At 42.1% G+C, this 19,070-nt stretch overlaps 1 protein-coding gene and 2 long non-coding RNA genes across 4 annotated transcripts in view; 2 read left to right on the top strand and 1 right to left on the bottom strand.

Moving 5' to 3' along the window:
* Positions 1 to 10,691, bottom strand: part of TSNAX (translin associated factor X) — a 28,755-nt gene extending 18,064 nt beyond the window's left edge. The window contains exons 1-4 of one of the 2 annotated variants that reach the window (XM_062641780.1): positions 10,494 to 10,691; positions 8,372 to 8,479; positions 4,436 to 4,550; positions 2,644 to 2,774 (exon numbers count right to left, since the gene is read on the bottom strand). In XM_062641780.1, coding sequence (XP_062497764.1) covers positions 2,644 to 2,774; positions 4,436 to 4,550; positions 8,372 to 8,479; positions 10,494 to 10,509 — 370 coding nt within the window. In that variant the 5' untranslated portion in view covers positions 10,510 to 10,691. Of the gene's footprint in view, positions 1 to 2,643; positions 2,775 to 4,435; positions 4,551 to 8,371; positions 8,480 to 10,044; positions 10,171 to 10,493 lie in introns of those variants that run through there. The other variant, XM_062641781.1, reaches the window with a different exon arrangement.
* Positions 10,692 to 10,910: 219 nt separating this feature from the next.
* Positions 10,911 to 18,509, top strand: LOC134175637 (uncharacterized). The gene is made up of 3 exons (XR_009969086.1): positions 10,911 to 11,240; positions 13,037 to 13,123; positions 17,217 to 18,509. It is a non-coding gene; the product is annotated as an uncharacterized LOC134175637 (long non-coding RNA).
* On the top strand, positions 11,314 to 12,085 carry LOC134175636 (uncharacterized). The gene is made up of 2 exons (XR_009969085.1): positions 11,314 to 11,463; positions 11,550 to 12,085. It is a non-coding gene; the product is annotated as an uncharacterized LOC134175636 (long non-coding RNA).
* Positions 18,510 to 19,070: the final 561 nt, after the last annotated feature.

Here is a 19,070-nt window from a genome sequence, read left to right on the forward strand (position 1 = left end):
CTGAGGAGGGCAATTGAAGAGGGAGGTACCGATCTCTTCTCCCTGGGATCCAGTGATAGGACACTGGATAGGGAATGGTTCAAAGCTGTACCAGGGGAGGTTTAGACTGGTCATTAGGAAGCATTCCTTTAATGATAAGGTGGTCAAACACTGGGACAGGCTTCCTTGACAGATGATCAATGCCGCAACTTGTCAGCATTTAAGAAGCGTTTGGACAGTGCCCTTAATAACACACTTCAATTTTGTCAGCCCTGAACTGGTGAGTCAGTTGGACTATGTGATCACTGTAGGTCTCTTACATCTGAAATAGTCTGTTCTACTCTAAATAGCTTTGCAGCTGTGGAGGCATTGAGTCATCATACACCTGCAGTAGGCCTCTAACTTCCTATACTAGAGGTCTGTAATAACCTGGCCTGCTCTACAATGGACAAAAACGTTTTAGTCATTTTAAGATGCAGAGATTTAAAACCCTGAAGGAAAGTTTTAGAAATGCTGAATTGTTTCAGACTGCATATTTTCAGTTGTTTTCTAAAGAGTTTATTCAGGTCCATTTTGATATTACAGGTATCTTCATGCAAGTCAGAGATTGATTATACAGGAGAGTCAGTGTAGCTGACTATGCAGGAATATTTACCAACCACACAAGGCAAACCTGAACGGAAATGTTTTCATTAATTTCTTTATTCTTAGGTTGTTCTGGCTAGCTTCAGTTTACATATCTTTAATATAAAAATTATTTTCTAACCTGAAAAGTTACATTTATAACAAAAATAAAAAATAAAAAATAAAAAATAAAAAAAACAAACCCAGCAATTTATTTTTTAACTCAGAGGAGGGAATCTGGACAATCTGGAGGTAGAAACTTAGCATCAGGTTTGCTCACTTCCTTTACAAGCCATGGGTACACACAGAAGTTACTGCACAGTAAGTTTTTGTATGTCTGCTATGTAGGCAGGCACGGTCTATTACATCTGAGATGAATGCAAGCTATTTCCAGGTAAGCTGGCCCTCAGCAAAAATATGAGGTATGCCTCTTTGAATTTACCCACACAAAGCCATGTACTAAGGAAACGGAGACAACTCAGGTGAAGCAGCTGATACAGGGTAACCGGTTACCACATACAATTTTGCTCACATGGCAAAGCTGACAGCTTGTATCATGAGGTCTCACCAAGATTCACGGGATAGCAGACGTCAAATGCTGCTGTTCTATAGATAGCATTATACAACTCGCACAGGACTACAAACTTTAGGGATTATTCAGACAAGGTTTACAAGTTTCAGCGAAGCTTTCAAAAATATTTGTTCATAACACTAAATGCAAGGATGTTCAGATTTTATAACCAGTACTTAGAATGAAAATCAAAACACATTTTCAGCATGTCAAGATACTCACAGTATACACTGACTAGGATTGCTCATGGTTTGAGGTCATAACAGCATCAGAGTTTTGAATTATCTCTTTCTTTTCACTTCTTCATTACAGTACTAAGCTATATATAGCAGCAAGATGCAGAGAGTTTAAGTGGCTCTTTAAGGGCAACTACTTGCATTTCATTTGAACAACCCAATGCACCACAGGTAGGAGAACTGTGGAACTGAATTAGAGCTATGAAGACTAGCAGGGCAAGCTCCTTCTGGCTCAGAAGTGCCCAAAACAAGCTTTCATTTAAGAGCTGTCTCACTCTTAACCAACTTACGTTTGTGTAAAACATAAGTTAACCTGGGCACTGTTTGTCTTGTAAACTACATAGATATATTTGCTTTATCAAATCAATCCTACGGACATTTTTAAACAAATCATTCAGTGCAAATCTTCAGGTCTCCTCAGCTAAAGAAGTCTTGCCTAAACAAGGAAAGATATATAGGAGTCCAATATGTTTAAAATAAGACTGATAAACAAAAGACACTTTTATGCATGGACAAGATGTCAAAGAAGCAATTACATATTTTACTTAAATGTTGCTGAAAACAAGATATTACAATTTTAGGTAGGATTCAGATTGTCAGCAAAGATTCAGCAAAGAAATATGATTTGACAGCAAGAGTCATGAAAGCACTGGGATTTAGTATCTGAAGGATGTTAGTAAAGACTGCTATTTACAGAGAGGAGCAGAAAAAGATGTGATTGAAACAGTATAAACTCAGATTTAATGCTTGCAACACAGAAGCAGAAGCACATTCTGAGTCTTCAGAAGGAAGAAAATGCTAATCTAAGGATTTTAATTCATGAACTTTATCAACTCAAGATGCAATCATTTCACAAGATAGTCACTCCCACTCTCCTCCCAGACACTATAACCCTTCAGGTGGGGTAAATGCTCCTAACTCAGAGGAGAATGGCCAGTACATTTGTTAGAACTACTCCCCCCAACTTCAGTTCCATTCTGGGTCCAAATTTCTCCAAATGTAGTCTCCAATTTAAAACTTTTTTAACTGCAATGATAAGCTGACTGAAGGGCAATAGCCTCTCTAATACCAAAGCCAATTTTGCTAACAACAAAGATTAATCTGAGTCCTGATTTATACGCATAGAAATGTGACATATTCAGACCTTGCAGCATGAAGAGGAACCACTGCTACATAAAGGTAAACTGAGCTTAGTACCAAATAGCACACTTTCCCTATTTTAAAATAATATACCTGGAGATATAGCTCTGTGGAACTGATACACATCTTCTCCAATCAGTTCTTGTGCAACCTGCTTAATCTTCCGTCGGACAGCATCTAGTTTTACTTCAGATTCATTTAATATTTCTTCCCCATTGGGAGCACTGCAATCAGAAAAGTTAAACTGAAAGAGCAGCTTTCATAAAATGAGCAAACAGTTAAAAAAAAGTATTACACGTTTTCTTTTATTAACCAATACATTTTCAATGGCTTCAGGAAAAAGCAAAGCTGATACTGGAATGAGGAACAGTTTAACTTCCATTAATACCTACTGCATATGCCAAAAATCTGTACATAAGAATGTACAGGAAAATAATCAGCCAGCCACACAGTTCTGGTAGCATGATGCTTATTCCAGATGAGAATTTTAATTATTGCTTAAGTAAGAACAATGAGGAACATGTGCAAAGGCTTCAAAAAAGTATTCCAGAAAAACAGCAGTATTTGCAGAAGTCCTTCAACATCTTAAAAAATAAATCAACATTTTGCAATACACTACCATATTGCAAAATATAATACCTGACCTACTTCTATGTGTGACTTTTTTTTTTTTTTTAGGAAGTAATTATGGACTATACTGTTCAGGATCAGCTGAAATATTTGATTCATACTCACAGTATATACTTGGCATTTAAAGTTTAATTTATCTCCTTTTCTTTAAACTTCCCCTTCCCCACCAAATAATCTATATGGTATATTAGTTTACAGTCTGTTTAAGGAACTACTGATAGACTGGTCCCAAGAAAAGTTTTAAAAGCAAACAGTAAAGTTTACTGAAAGTAAAGCCACAATAATAGTGAAAAGCAAAGAAGGAAAAAAAAATACAGCACAGAAAGCTTCCACTCTCACAAAACCAGGAATATCTTACAAAACAGGAACCTGGAATTCGGAGTAAAGAGGAGTGTTTTTTATGTTTCTTTCCTCTATCAGTTCCCAGCTACCTAGCCCCTGCAGTGGGAGTAGCTATTTACAGTCAAGGTTGTAGCACTTACTGGAATTGTCACAATGCCTCTTTGAGAACAAGCCCAAATTAAAAAGAGGGTAACTTCATAACACCTATTTATAACTGTCACTACTATGGTAACTATAAATAGCTACTAATACAGCAGAATGCATTGATAAGTAAGAAAAGATAACTAGAAATACAAGGATTGGAGAGAACTGCTATAATACGTAAGACCACTGTTTGACACATAGAGTTAAGGATTTTATACAGCAGGCTATGAAAAGCTTCAAATTTTCCTGTTATTCTTCTAGTTTGTCTGTGGCTTCCAAAGACTGCTTGGAGGCTCATAAGAACACAAAACATACAGAAGCTCAAAACTTCACACAAAAGCTTCTTAGGCTGCAGTATTTACTGAAGTAAACAGAACCCAGGTCATCTCCTCTTTGGATTGATGACCTGGGGTGGGGCTGCAGCAATCAAAATGGTGACGTAGCTGCAGGGGCAACTAACCTGAAGGAAGGGTACATGCTCTTCTCTCCCAGTTTGCTGAAAGCTGGAAAGGTCTCTTAAGCTGTTACACTCTACTACTCTGATCCTGTTTAATACATCAGTAAAACCAACTGAGAAACCTGAACCTGCATCTTTCATTCTCTAACTGGAGTGTGCATTCGCTAGCTCCCATCTACCCAAAAGGATGTTTATGGGAAGTTAATTAAATTCCTCTCAACAGAACAGTGCAGCTATTAATCACAAATACAGAGAACACTGCAAGGCAGTTTCTAGGTTTCTGTGAACACTTTAATGCTCGATACTACTCACCTGATAAACCTGTGGAGCAGAAATATTGTTCTTTTGCTTTCAATAGTTATGTCACGACTGAGCTTCACAAGCCGTTCATATTTATCATGCCTGGTGTCAAGCTCCAGCTGAAATGCTGCAGAAGCAACCATTACAGGAACAAGCCTGGTTATCACATGTATATAGTGCAGGGGAAGAGCAGACAGCCTGTGCTACAGTAACCGCTTATAGGCCCCAGCCCACCAGCCTTTACCACTTTTCCCCCTGCTTGCCTTTTCCCAGGATGGGCAGCGCGGCTGCTCCTGTGTGTGGCATGGCTGCAGAAGCCACCACTCCCAGAGCTACAAAAGTCAGCGTTAATACTACTTTTGCTGAATAATTCAGGTTTAAATACACATCAACCCTGATGATGCTTTAAGCCAGCCCAAACAATTTTAGAGTAAAATACTTGTTTTAGCTAGTAAATCTATTCTGCATACTGCTGCTCAGGAAACTGACTTAAATTTTCACCCAAATGCAGAAAGATAAATTAAAAAATAGAATCCTACAATCATTAGTAAATAAGATTCATCAGTCCTTAAAACCAACCAAACAAACAAGGCATTTGACCAAGGCACATGCACTGTTAAAATGCACCATTTAGTAAAAGAAAGGTTGCATTTTACATCCCAACTAGACCTGGCCAAAAGTCAAATACATTAATATCCCTAAGAACTAAAGGTTCTAAAGGTACTAAAGCAAAGCAAGATCAAAATAAGATTTCTGACTTACTGATGTAAATTCTGTCTAACCACAATGAACACAAAGAACAGAGTATGTGTATCTGGTTATCACAGTCAAACATGAATGTTTCACAGATAGCACTAACATTTTATAGACAATTATTCCACTAAATAAACTATTAATAGATACTTGGAAGAAATCTAACACATTTCTTGCATAACTGTCTGAGGTGTTAAAGTGTCTGTATGAGAAGATGGTGAAACTGAGCTAAGAGGTTGAATTTTTAAAGGGTCTAAGAAGAGAGTATCCTTTAGAAAAAGCACAGCAGTTTGCTGACAATAAAAGTTTAGATAAAGCTACAGAAGTAACAGTATCTCATCACTTTAATAAAAACTTAGTTTCTCTTATTTTATTCTATACTCCCCGATCTTCTTCCGAAACTCCAAGTCACAAATGCTCCTACTGATCTTTTAAGTCTTTCATGTGTCTGATTAGTATCTCTCTTCTAAATTCTGAGAGTCAAGTCCATCACTGAATTGTCATCAAGAAGAAATTTTCCCCTCAGATCATTGTGGCAGAACTTGAGGGAGGGTGACTGGTACTTTCCTTTGTAGGATGCCATATAGGAGATCTGCAGTAACTATTTACAAATTTCATCTACCAGGACATTCACTATTCCGAGGATCTACAAGATTACCAATGACCCCAATCTTTTCTGGACAGCTTTGGCTTTTATACTTTTATGTTAGATTTTAAACCTCTTAGGGACTACTAGGAATCGTTTTGTGACCCGAAGTAAAGCACTGACAAATATAGTAATCTTTAGCCTAAAGGGATGTAAGAAAGCATACTGTACTCTTGCCTAAAACTGGAAAGGACTAGAACTCAGTGGATTCTCCAGGCTAATACATTGAGGCCACACAGCCATTTCCTCCACACATTTCATTTTAATGTTCACTCTATCACTGAAAGCAAAGACTCAGACTCTATTGCTTTTGGTCATGCAGATTCAGACCGTCAAAAATGACACTTGGTAAATCTTAACCTTACAAATGAAGATACTAACCACCCTCTGTGTCACCGAGTTGTCATATTTAAAATGTATTATGCAAAAAAAGGTGTAACTGAATACTCCTTGGGTTTTGATTATTATTACAGAAGACAATTTCTCAATAATTTTTTAGGCATCTTTGGTGCCAACAGGTAACTATGTCAATTCAAGTACAACACTCTGCCAAGGAGATAAAAAAAAGAGCAAAATGTATATAACCATTTAATGTCACACGTTATGTTGCTTAGATTCAAACAACATACACAGAAATAGTCCGCCACTCCAGATCACCTTACACAGCTTGCTAAAATATAAGCCACCTGGAACACACCTCTTCTTAAATCTTATGTCTGACGTGGAGACAAAGACCACCATTGTCTCCACATGGGGCTTAGAAGCACTACTGTAATAGAAAGAGTGGATGTCTGAAAAGATTAATATATCATGCCCCTTACATCATTTCTGAAATGAGCCAAATGCTGCTGATTGGATCTCATGTGAAAGGAGGGAAACAAGTGTTTTGAATCTGAACTAATGGCAACCTTATGATAAATCAATATGCTTAAGGGTGAAAAATTAAAGTACAGTTGCTCTACTCAATTCAAGCACAAGTGTATGTACATTATCTAGTATAACAGTTCAGGGGTCAAAGTTAACGATCTGCCGAGCTGATTTACACAGGAAAAAGAAGAAATATCTGTTTTAAAGAAAGCAAGGGAATTAACATGATGTTGAAGGGACCATCTAGGACAGCCATCCGACTCTTACTCCTTCACTCTCCTTAGCTTCATAGAAAATAGTCAGGATGGGGAAAACTTTACACCAATAACTAATCTCTTCCCTTCCTTCTTCTGTCAAGACTTCTTATTTCTGAAGTTCAGTTTTGCCTACTTATGGCTTGTCTAATGAGAAATTTCAACTAAATTTACTGGAGTTTAAATCTGGTTTTGTGCAAAACCCTATAAAAACAGTTTGGTTGGAGGGAAGTTTACACTTGCTTATTTAAAGAAACTTAAATACAAGCTAATTTATAAACACACACAATTTGAACTAAGTGTTTACACCTAGGTCTGCATTAGTGTCCTGGGTTCAGCAGTAGCAGTCATTTTTCTCCTTCTTAGTAGCTGGTGCAGTGCTGTGGTTTTGACTTTCAGCCTGGGAACAGCACTGATAACACTGATGTTTTTAGTTACTGCTCAGTAACGTTTACTCTGACCAAGGACTTTCTGAATCTCATGCTCTGCCAGGGAGGAGCGGAAGCCGGGAGGAAGCAGAGACAGGACACCTGACCCAAACTAGCCAAAGAGGTATTCCATACCACAGCACATCATGCCCACTATATAAACTGGGGGAGTTCCCCGGAAGGGCTAGATCACTGCTCAGGTCAGGCTGGGTATTGGTCGGCAGGTGGCGAGCGGTTGTATTCTCTTCCCTTGTTACTTCCCTTACCATTATTATTACTGGTGATAGCAGCAGTGATTTGTGTTATACCTTAGTTACTGGACTGTTCCTATCTCAACCCGTGGGAGTTACATTCTTTCAATTCTCCTCCCCATCCCTCTGGGAGTGGGGGGGGAGGAAGGAGGGGGAGTGAGAGAGCAGCTGCGTGGTTGACTGAGTTTAAACCACGATAATTACTTAGCTGAACTCTTATTTTTAAAAAGTGCATGTATGTACAGCTATCAATTCACCAACCAATGCGTCCAGACCTACATTAAAGTAGCTTAAGTCATCTATGCACCAGAGCCAAGGTCAACAGCTAAGAGCCTTCTCAGTGTCCCCAACAGGAGCCATTTCCTCCTCTTGTCCCCATGGCTCAGATTTTTCATTGCACTTCTGCAGATCTTAGTTTTCTGCCACCAAAGGACCCTATCACCTGTTGTCTGGCTGAACACTTGCTCAGTTTGCTTAGCACCACATTCAGCACAAGTAGGGTCAGGGAACAGCAGGTAGGATGAAAAAGGAAGCAAATCATGAGTCAGGTGGAACTCTGTGAGACCCCTTTCTCAGGACTTTACTGCAAAAGAAGCAAAAAGCCAAGCTCTAAATGTGTGAAGCACAAATCCAACCAGTTTCACGCTTCTCCCGAGAGATGCTGGTTTATTCCATCACTAAATACTAGTTATTTCCTAGCAATTTCTACACCACATTTTTATAATGTGGCTTTCTGAATGCCTACTTACATTTGAAAGACGTCATCAAAGCTGAAGATGGAGTAACATTCTCTTTTTCCTCTCTTTTTTGACCGCGTGGAAAATTGTCATGTTTTCGTTTTCTGAACCCACCCGATCCTATTAATAGAACACCCAAAAATGTATTTTAAAAATAAAACAGTTTTGCCAGAGCATAAGCAGCATCAGAACACTGTCTTCAAAGTATTCCCAACTGTAACCACATTTTACAGGATGGCATAAGATAAACTAGATGAATCTTATTACCAACCAATGTCATCTCATCTTCATGTTAACTTCTTCTACCACATTCCTAGGGAAAATTAGAAAAAATCCTACCAATTATAATGGATGAGTATGGTAGGATTCCAGGTGCCTTTTTTTTAAATTTTCCTTTGTTTTTTTGGCAAGATCTTCACAACCTTTCATGTTTCCTTTCTGTAAGGGGATAGCTGCATGGAAACCCTTGTCTGAGCAAAAGCCTACAGGATTAGACCTTTTTTTTTCTTTTTTCCTTTTTAGTTATCTTAACTATTCAGCTTGACCAGAGTCACTGAAATGTTTCCAATACTGTAATTATTTTGTGTCATAGGTCTTCAGTAATCAGAAAAAGCAGCAAGGCATAAAGTAAGTAAACTACCATTAGCCAGGTATGCAGGTTTAGCTCCTGCAGCGTAGCATCTTACATTCTGCCCACTGACTAGCTTCTTCTCTTTTCACCCTGATATAGCTGTTCCTTTCAACAGGCTTTATATGCCTTTTCCTTAGGCTTCCTCTTCAAACCCTCACCCCGAGCTCACCTCTCTTGTACTGCGTTTTCCTACCAATTTACACCTTGTATTGTTTCTTCCTTTTGTTCTTCCTTCACCTAGGATAGACTCACTGTGCCATTCAGTGTTTTACGCATTCCTCCCACTTCGCTACCACTTTTTTTGCGACAGCCACACACTGTGTTCGTAACAGAGGCCACAGTTTGGCAAACTTACATACAAGCATACCTTCTGGAATATGTGGAGTGCTCTCAATTTCCTTAAAAGAAGAACAAAAGGAAGCTACTTAAAAGTTACAGACGAACACTGGATTTTAAAATGCTTCCGTTTAATTGTTTATTATCCCAAAGCAAAGCCAGAAGTGGGCGTAGTTACTTTCTAAAAGAGGAAACTGAAAATCATTTTTTCCTTCTTTTCGGTTAGGACATGAGTTCAGGGTTTTGTTTTTCCTGTAGCAGTTGAAAACATTACAAACACAGCCCCCAAAATAGTGCAGAGAATTAAAACTCTCTGCAGTATTCTGAAAGTTGGGAACATCATAATGACCTACAGGAAAAAACAGGCCCTCCTGAAGTGTGTGTGGGAGAAACAGAGAGAAGAGGTTCTACAGAGTAACTCGACAGCTTGGGTACCAGAAAAACACAGAGTGCAACAACTTAAGACGTGATTTTTTAAAGTAAAAATGCCAGCTTCCTTGTTGCAGGGCCTACTTTGTGGCTGAAGGGAGGGAGTGACTGCCTAGCCTAATCAAACACACATGCTGCAAGGTGAATGCCGTGTTGCCGGTAGTTACAAGTACTATACGGGTCTAATACACAGCTTTTAGCTATAGCAACCACTTTTTTGCCATCAAGGATGACTCTGAAACTACATTCACGGTCACATCTGTAAGTCCAAGTGGGAAGGCACTAACACCTGTGCAGAAACCGCCTCCCTAGGTGTAAAGGCAGAGTTTGGTGACACAGCCGAAGAGAACCACTGCTCACAGCAGAGGCTCATCCTTCCGCCCCTCCTAGCTGCAGAGCATCCCCACTTTCACCACCTCCTCCTCACGCCTTATCTACTGTCGGCTCAAGGCGCTTGAGAGGCCCCTTAGGCCCAGCGCAGCTAACGGCCCGTGGACCGCCCCTCGGCGGCGACAGGCGGCGCACGGCCCGCACGCAGTGAGGGACGAGCGCCCGCCCATTCTCCTGCGCGCCAGGCGGCGGCAGCGGCCCCGGACAGGCGGCTCCGGGGACCGCGGGACTCGCCTCGGTCCGGCGGGGGCCGTGGCCGCGCTGCGCCACGCACCGAGGAGCCGCCGGCTCCAACCGCCTCTGGGCCGGGGGGTGAGGGAGAAGAGGCACGCGCGCCGCCGCCGTCACCTTCCTTGCCGCTCATCCCGCTGCCGCCGCCGCCGAGCCAGGCCGCGTACCCCCGGCAACCCGCTGCCGCCCCGTGCGCCGGCAGGGCCTCGCAGCAACGCCCCAGCGGGGTGCTAGCTCAAGTGCCCGAGGGAAAAACGCCGCAGAGGCGGAGCACGCCCGCCGGTCGCTCGCGGTGTGGGAGGCGCAGTGCGGAGTTGCGGCGGCGCGGGGAGTGAAATCGGGCGTCGGTACCCGCGAAAGAGGGGTAGCGCCGACTGCAGGGCTGTGTTTTCGAGCAGGCGGCTCTATGGGCTGCTAGTCTGAGACGCCGCTGTAGGGCCCCCCGACCTCGCGGCACGACGGGACATGTAGTGCTGTGGTGGGGTGGCGGCGCTGCCGGACCGCGGCCGCTGGGCAGAGATGCATCTGGCGGCGCTGGTCTTGTCTGCTTTCCTCGGCCTGACCCGCAGAAAGTGACCGTCTTGTCCCCTTCCCTTCTCTGTCAGGCTGTGTCTCCCGCTGCCCCCCTTTCAACCTGGCACACCAGCACCGTGGTGCTTTCCTTCCATACCAGGTGAATCGGAGCACGCCAACAGCACAGAGCAGCCAGTACTAGGCACTGTGTTGCTCCCCTCACTGCCCAGCTGAGATACATCGTTTGAAGGAGGCTAGAGGGAATGCTGTCCTGGGAATCGGAGACACTAACTGTACACCTTAAAGATATGACAGAGGGGCCACCTGATACCTGGAAAAGAAACCTGAGAGGTGACGGATGCAGCTGCTACCACACGGGAGGCAGTGGCTGTCCCAGGAGAACAGAGTTCCCTGGCCTGCAGGGCCTGAGAGGACTGTGAGTTGCTAATCTGACCTGGTTTGGGACTGACAATTCCTGAACCCATGTTATTGGTAGTCTGTGTTTTGTCAGACCTGGTAAAAATTGTTTCCTCTGGTAGGGATTGAATGCGGGTGTTAATATGGGACATCACAGGTGTCCTGGGTTCCGCAGTAGCAGTCATGTTTTTCCTTTGTGTTAACTGGTGCAGTGCAGTGTTTTGACTTTCAGCTCGGGAACAGCTTCAGCACAAGGGAGATGGATGCACCCTCCTTGCCGAGAGTACTTGATGACACTTCAGTGCTTCTGGTGATGAGCTACAAAGTCTGCTTGCCCTGCTGCATTATTCATGCTTTTCTTTCCTAAACAAGCATCCTGATGTGTTCCTCTAAGGTGTTTAAAAAAGGGATGGGTGCTGCAAATCCCCAAACAAAAACCGTTGCTGCTCTGCTGCTAGATCTCATTTCTTGTCACAGCTGTTGCCTGTTTTAGTAGCTGGATTCCCAAGGAAACAAAGCTCATATGAGCACAAAGGCGGAGCGCTCACAGCCTTTGTGTGCGGGTGTGCGTGTCTGTCCTTCCTCCCCACCCTTAATAATTTTTTAATCTGTTGGTCAATTGGCCGTTCCAGTGTGACAGAGGGAAAGAGCCTCCAGGAGTGATTATAAACATCCTGACTGGGGAAAAGATTTTGGGTGGAACTTGCACCTTACTAGAAACCAGATAAGACGAGCTGTGAGATGTGAATGCTTCAGAGTCCAGCCTAAGCAGGGCCCAGCCTTCGGGAGTTCTCACAGGCCAGGGGCACTATCTCTTGCTCAGGCCTTTGTGTTTAACACATAAACAAATACAGCTATTAGCAAACTTGAATACCAGGTGAATCTGTCAACAGATTCAGGAGGACAATAAATCGCTCAAGTCAGATAGTAGAGGAGTAAAGCTTTGACAGTGAGCTTTAAATGGTCTAGGCAACCAAGCAGGAGTTGCTAAAACTTGGTATTTCCAAATACATAGAACACATGACTCTGTCCTGTGGTGCTCAGTTATTCAGAAGCATAGCATAAAACCTCTGTCCAGTTTCCTAATCTAAGAAAACAGATGTTAATCACATTTGAAAAACAGCGTACAAAGAGGATCCCGGCAGAACTTCCCCAGGCCTGATCTGCATATCGAGTTGTGCAACAGCTTAGTTGCTGCCCTACCAGCTGTACAGGAGCTTTCTGCTTTCCACGTAGCAAAATCAGAATGTGAAGTGATTTGTACCGGTGTTATTGCTGCATGTGTTTAAGCATGGCCTTTTGTTTTAGAAGATGTACAAAACTGCTTTTGGAAACAGTCCCTCCACCCCCCACCCCCCCTCCCCCCCCCCCGCCCCACTTTTTTTCCCCCCAACCGTGCTATTTCCCTGTTCTCAGCAGCTATTTAAACAAAAAGCAGGGTGGTTTTGGTTACATGTATGTCGCAGGATAGTGGAAAGACTGGTGAAATTTAAATGTTTCCCAGCAGTAAAGAATTTTCAGCAAATTGTGGGTAATGGATTTTTGGTCTTCCACTTAATTCTGTTTGCCTCAGTGACACTTTGCATGAGCTCAGAGATGCTCAGCAGCTTGCTTGAGATGCGTAAGACGATCAGTTTAAATATATCAATGTGAAACTGCTTTGGCAACAGGTTATTTGCAATATCTTTCCCTTTTTTCTAGCTGATAATTAAAGTTTTCCCCCTTCACAGTTAGATTTTCTTTATGCCTGAAGAGAATGGCAACTGCACCTGCACAAGTGTGAAGGAGGAACAGCAACATTTTTGAGATAGTAAATGGTAAGAGAAAGGAAGTGCAAGGATTTAGTAGGGGGGAAAATCCCAAACAAACTGACAACAGAGACTTAAGGTCACACTGAGATGTTGCATATGGGTTGCATATGACTGTGCTTCAGATCCTAAGACAAGGTCAGTAACTTAGCTTCCATATGGAAAAAAAAGAAGGATTTTTTAAGACTTACGGTTGTGAGGACAGAGCATGAGTAGGTAGACCAGATATGATCTGTGCCTTTCTGAGTGGGCAAACCATATCCAAACAACCACTGCAGGAGGTAGGAACTTCATTAATTTTATCCCTGAAGTCTGATGCTTTGGGCAATGACCTACTTTAATAAACACTCCTACACAATATTCTTCGGTGAAGCTTTTGCTCTGCTGCAGTTTTGTCAGCAGAGACCATCTTGAAATTATGCTCAAGGGAGCAGAAAATTAATCTTTGCTTCTCTGGCAAAGCCCAAGTCTAATGTATATTCCATGAAGGACAGACATAGGAGCCATGGTGGATCCAACTCAGGAAACACAATAGTGAAGCTGCTTCAACACCTACAGCTTCAGCTAATGAAGTTGCACAGAGGTAGGGCCCAAGTGATTTTTCAGACCCATGAAATCACCATATCTTTATGCCCTCAATCTTTTTAATGTAGCTCTTTGGAAACTGTTTAAGATCTCTGGGCTTACTGACAGAGCTTGCAGTATATTCATATGGCTTGTATATCTTTAGAGTCAAATGCTATCTTTGTGATGCAATCCAGTGTTTAAATAACCAGCCTGGGAATGTCTCCTAAAGTCTCTGCTAAAGCAATAGCACTATGGATAGCTAGAGCTGAAATTATCTCTGTGTATCCTTTTGGTTTTTGTTTCATCTCATATGTACTCTTAGAGCAAGGTTATGAGATTGCCTTGGAGATGGAGGGCTCAGCCATGGGGCTATCTGTCATACCACAACCTTCACATTAGCCAGTGTAATTGTGAATACTTTCAACAGACAATTGAGTGAAGTGACAAAAGCTTATGAAACCATCACAAGGGAATTGCATAAACTGGGCTCAGATGTTCAATTTGAGACTGTTTCATGACTGAGGAGTTTTGCAGCTGGTTGACAAAAGGTAGTGGGAGGTCAGCTGGTCTCTAGTTGTTATAACAACAACCTGTTATGTTTCTCATACAACGAGATGCCTTTAGTCTTGGCAGGATGGATTGGGAGGATGATTTCCTCTTTTCCTGGAATAATGTCTGAAAGCTGCAAATGTTTTTTTATCTGGTTGAATTTGGGATTTCTCTTGGAAGTGGCAGGATTCTCCCAAGTGCTAATGCACCATGGTGCAGCCCTTGAGGGGATCAGTGGGAAGAATTCGGGAATGCACTATCGATTAAGCTGACATATAAGTGAGTGCGTGGAAAAGAGAAGGACAGAGAGAATCTGCAGGTTTGCTGCAACATCCAGCTCGGGAAAAAAAAAAAAAAGAGACCCAACTATGCATTGCTTTTATTCCCAATGTTTAGTTTATGTCTTCCAAGGGAAAACTGGCAAGTGACTGGCTATGAATAATGTACCCATGGGGAAAGTTTGTTTCTAACCATGAACAGTTAGTGCCTGGCTTATGTCTGGGTGGGTGTGCTGGCTGTTTTATAAAGATTTCATTTTACTGAGGCAACCACATAAAAGAATTGCTTTGGAGGAATTCAAGGTGAGAATATCTTTATTCTGGATCTACATCAACACCAACACCCTTAATGCAGCAGAAGTGAAGTGCAGAGACAAACCTTTCTCCCTCGTCTCTCCATGCATCTCTCTGAGCCCCTTGCAAATTATAACTGAAGTTATATGATCCTTCATATTTCCAGCTGTTCTGGTTTGGCCTGCTCAGTAAAATCCTGTTTGTTTTTTTTTTTTGCCATAGTGGCAGGACAAAGAAAAGGTACAGGCTAAAGTTATAGTTTATTGTAGTTCAGTAAAAGATGCTGATGGAGTAAGAGCTGCAAACAAAGCAAACCCCAAACATTTCCTTCAGCTATTGGAGCCACAAAAGTGATGGAGCTTGAAGATGCAGTTCTCATCAAAAGTGGTAAATCTGATTGCATAACAGCAGATTTGTGCTTTTTTTTGTACACATACCTATGTCTCTCATCTGAAGACTACCAACCTTAAAGAGTCTCAGATGCTCTTCAGTACCTTGAGCCCTCAGTACCCTCTGGATAAGCAGTGCCAAATACATACTTTCCTTCACCTTCTCAGCCTTCTTAAGTGCTGCAGTTTGGAGGTAATGGCAAAAGAGTTAATCTGATTCATCTGCAGTTAACTCTCTATAAGAAGGAGTCTGAGAATGATGTTTGTGTCTGCATCTGAGAGAGGCAAAATATTACATTATATATGGAAAACCCTCATTCGTGCCAGTGTAAACCAGGAATAATTCTGTTTAAATTGGGTGCCATTGAGATGACTATCAGGCCTAGAGAATTCCCAATGTACAGAATATTTTATGCTGCGGTATAGGTAGGGCCAAAAAAAACACAGCAAGCCTCAGGTAGTTAGAGAAATGCTTTCCTAACAATTCCCACCAAAAAGTTCTGTTAAAAAGCAGTTAAGGTTGCTCAAGGGCAAAACACACCCACACAAGAAATGACAGGTTAAGGGTACCTTCTTCGCATAAGCTATCATGCACACCTCATATTAACCACTCCCAGTGACAGACTCCAAACCCCAACAAGAAGCTTCCCTTGTTCTACAGGATAAAGAAGCAAACTAAATGCATATCCCTCCTACACGCTTCAGTGCAAAACCCTCTGGCTTCTGCAATGCTCACATTAGCAGCTGGTGCACGTGTAGAGGCTATGGTGAGTATGGGAAAAAAAGGATTAGCAAGTGCTCCCCTAAGCATGCACTCTGATGGTACAGCTGGTCTTGGGGACCTTCTTTGACTTTGTCAGGCTTTCTCAGTTGTTGACCTCTTCATTTAATAGACCCCTTCCACAATGCAGAGCTAAAGAGTCATCTGATGTGTTTTATTAGATTGGAAATGAGATATTTGATATATTTACACTGAAATAAATCTCGTTCCCCCGCTGCAAGAGTAGTTACACCTGCACCAGGTATTTGCATAGGACTTCTAGATTCTTTATTCCCAGCTGTGCCAGGAGAGATTTTTATGTGAAAGGAGTTTTGTCACCTAATACTACAGGGATCCTGGGCAGAATGTCGATGGCACTAAGTTGTGGTTACACTTAAAGCTTTAATTTTTAAACAGAATGTTATGACCAGCATAGCATACAATTTTATGGCTAGAACAGCACAAGGTTTTTATAGTCAGGGTCAGTTTATTATTATAAAGTAATAATTCTATAAATAGTAGAGCACAACATTTGAAGCACAGGTTATCTTACTCTTCCTAATCACATGGACCCTTTGCAGATAGGGTCAAAACTCAAAACTTACCTTGCAGTATCAGTGTACAATCACAATGTAGGCTCAAAACATGTAAAAGAATACAAGTCACACACTCAGTCTTTGGAGGAAGCAGGTGACAGTGAAGACATCCCTGACCACTGGGGGGGTCATGGGTTTTGCTGTCCAGCAGAAATTGAGGACCAAGTCCCACTTGGGACTTACAACTTCAAGGCTGGTAAGGAGCCTAGGAAACTTGAGGCTGATGTAGAAGGGGAGAAGAAATCTGTCTGGTGCACAGGGCCTTCCAGGCCTGATGAGGAAGGGAAAGGGTCTGATGCATGACCAGCTCAGTCAGAGAGAATGGCTGTTTGCCTTAGAAAATGGTATTAGTTATGCTAATATTACATATTACAAGTAGTGAGGAGCAGGGAAGAAACAATTACAGATTGCGTTGAAGAAGTGTTTGCTTCAGAGTGTGTTGGTAGTCTTCCATCTACCTTCCCACATAGCTTTATACCTTCCCACACCTACCTGCTAGTTTCATCCAAGTTATTTTCTGCTCCATGGGGTCATGGTGACCAGCACTGACCAGGTTTCACCTTGTTTAAATGCTAATACTGAGTTAGTTCTGCCTTTTTGTACCCAGGTGCTCTAGGAACAATGTCTGGGCATCACACTAACAGACCTTATGTGCTACTTCCTATACAGAGCTGCATCAAACCAAAGAATTAAAGACAAGTAGATGAAGTACAGTAGTGCTACAGACCTTTCTCTATTGAAAATGAGCTGGAGAAGACTTTTTCAAGAGGTATTAGTAATTTTGCGTCATGGGTAATGACCTTGAAGATGCTGAGGTTGGTAAAACTGAAAACCTCCTCACTAAAGCTACTGTACACATGCTAACCCTGTGACCTGGTCATAGTCTGTTACTTGACCAGGTGTCTCCAAAATTCTGGCACTGCTATCCCTGACTGCTATGCTGTGTCTTTGAGATGGAGAACTGAAATCATAATAAAACTGCTGATTACAGACTGAACATGTTATAGTTCTGCCACAGTACAATAGCCCTAGAGCGCAAACTAGTAAAAGGTCTGACATGCCTTTATAACCTCACCTTTACAAAGTCAGCATGAAGTTTTTATTTTCCTGTCCTCCAGGAAAATCTATTTCTGTCAACAAATCCCAAGGAATCAATACTCATTTAGAAAACTGTAATAACTGAAACATTAATCCTAATGCCTTTTTAATACTAAATGCCTTTATTAATGGTTTATAACTTTACCATGGGCTATGTAAGGGTGATAGACAGCACAGGGTAAGCTTGGAGCAGGAGGCTTGTAAGGATGCCTATGTATGATACACGTCTCTGCTCACTGGTTCAAGAACATGATATCAAAATGGGTGGAATCTTTTCTTTGTTTCCATTACAAGAATACATCCCATATGGGAGTCATCAGCATCAATGCTAAGCTTCCCTGTAAGCTCTTTTGAGCCACTGTTATTAAAAACACATTACACATACACCTGTACAAGTTGAAGTCTTGGAAGAACATGTCTACTTCCCAGAAATCAAAGTACTTTCAGTGCGGATGCCTGCAGGGGACAGTGATCATAAAGCAGCCAGGGAGCAAAAGGAATGCTGAGATTTCAGAGCCTGCATGATTACCCACAGCTGTACAAACAGTACAGTGGAGAAAACAGATTGACCTTGGCCATGTTTTGAGAGTGCCAGATAACCAGGTCCTTTAGCACGCTCTGTTTCAACATGAAGAGGAAAGAAGAGACGGTGACCCTGAGGAACAAGAGGAAACACAACAATGACTAAAGAAGCAACATACCAAGTCAGCAACTTAAACATCTTCAAGGGACTGATCTGAGATAGAACTGGTAGGTGATGACAGACACCTGCCTTATGTACCTGACAGTGTGAGAAGTGGATTAGACTGGATGGATGGCAGCAGTATCTCAAGTACAAATAGAAAGCACCCTCCAAAACATTAATTACTGTGCCTTAATTGTCCCATAAATACCCATGGCAGTGAAATTTTAGCCTGTTTTCAGGGAATTTGAAATAGAATTTGAAAGGCAGAAAGTGTTTTGGTATATTTCTAAATCCACAGGAGCATGACCATCTTTTCCCAGCTTATTAGTGCATGTATCCTTGTGCATAGAAAGAACGTTGGGGGGGGGGGGGGGGGGAGGAGGAAGGGAGGCATTCTAGCAAATAATTGCAATGCTCATCTTGCTGACCTCCCCTTCACCCTTGCAAATAGTTATTTTCTTTGGTGTTTCCTCACATGACTGGGGAACACACCCTGTAACAGCAGGCTAACTTGCAAAAGCACAAACACTATCACTAGGCTGGTCGTCAGCATCCCCTCTAACTCTTCTCTTGGGCTGTGCCACGCTAGGGTTTGTTAAGTTAGATGCTGAACCTCAGGGAATCAGTCCACTCCAGAATGGTGGATGAAACACAGTGGATCAGCTAACTGGTAGACCGGTCCCTAGGTGCTGGGACCATGAACCACAGGCTTGATGCAGGATGAAAACTAGAAATTAACT

Source organism: Pezoporus occidentalis, unplaced genomic scaffold, assembly GCF_034315485.1.
Source record: "Pezoporus occidentalis ecotype Australia unplaced genomic scaffold, CSIRO_AGI_Poc_V1 ctg7, whole genome shotgun sequence".
In the NCBI taxonomy this organism is placed as follows: domain Eukaryota; kingdom Metazoa; phylum Chordata; class Aves; order Psittaciformes; family Psittacidae; genus Pezoporus; species Pezoporus occidentalis.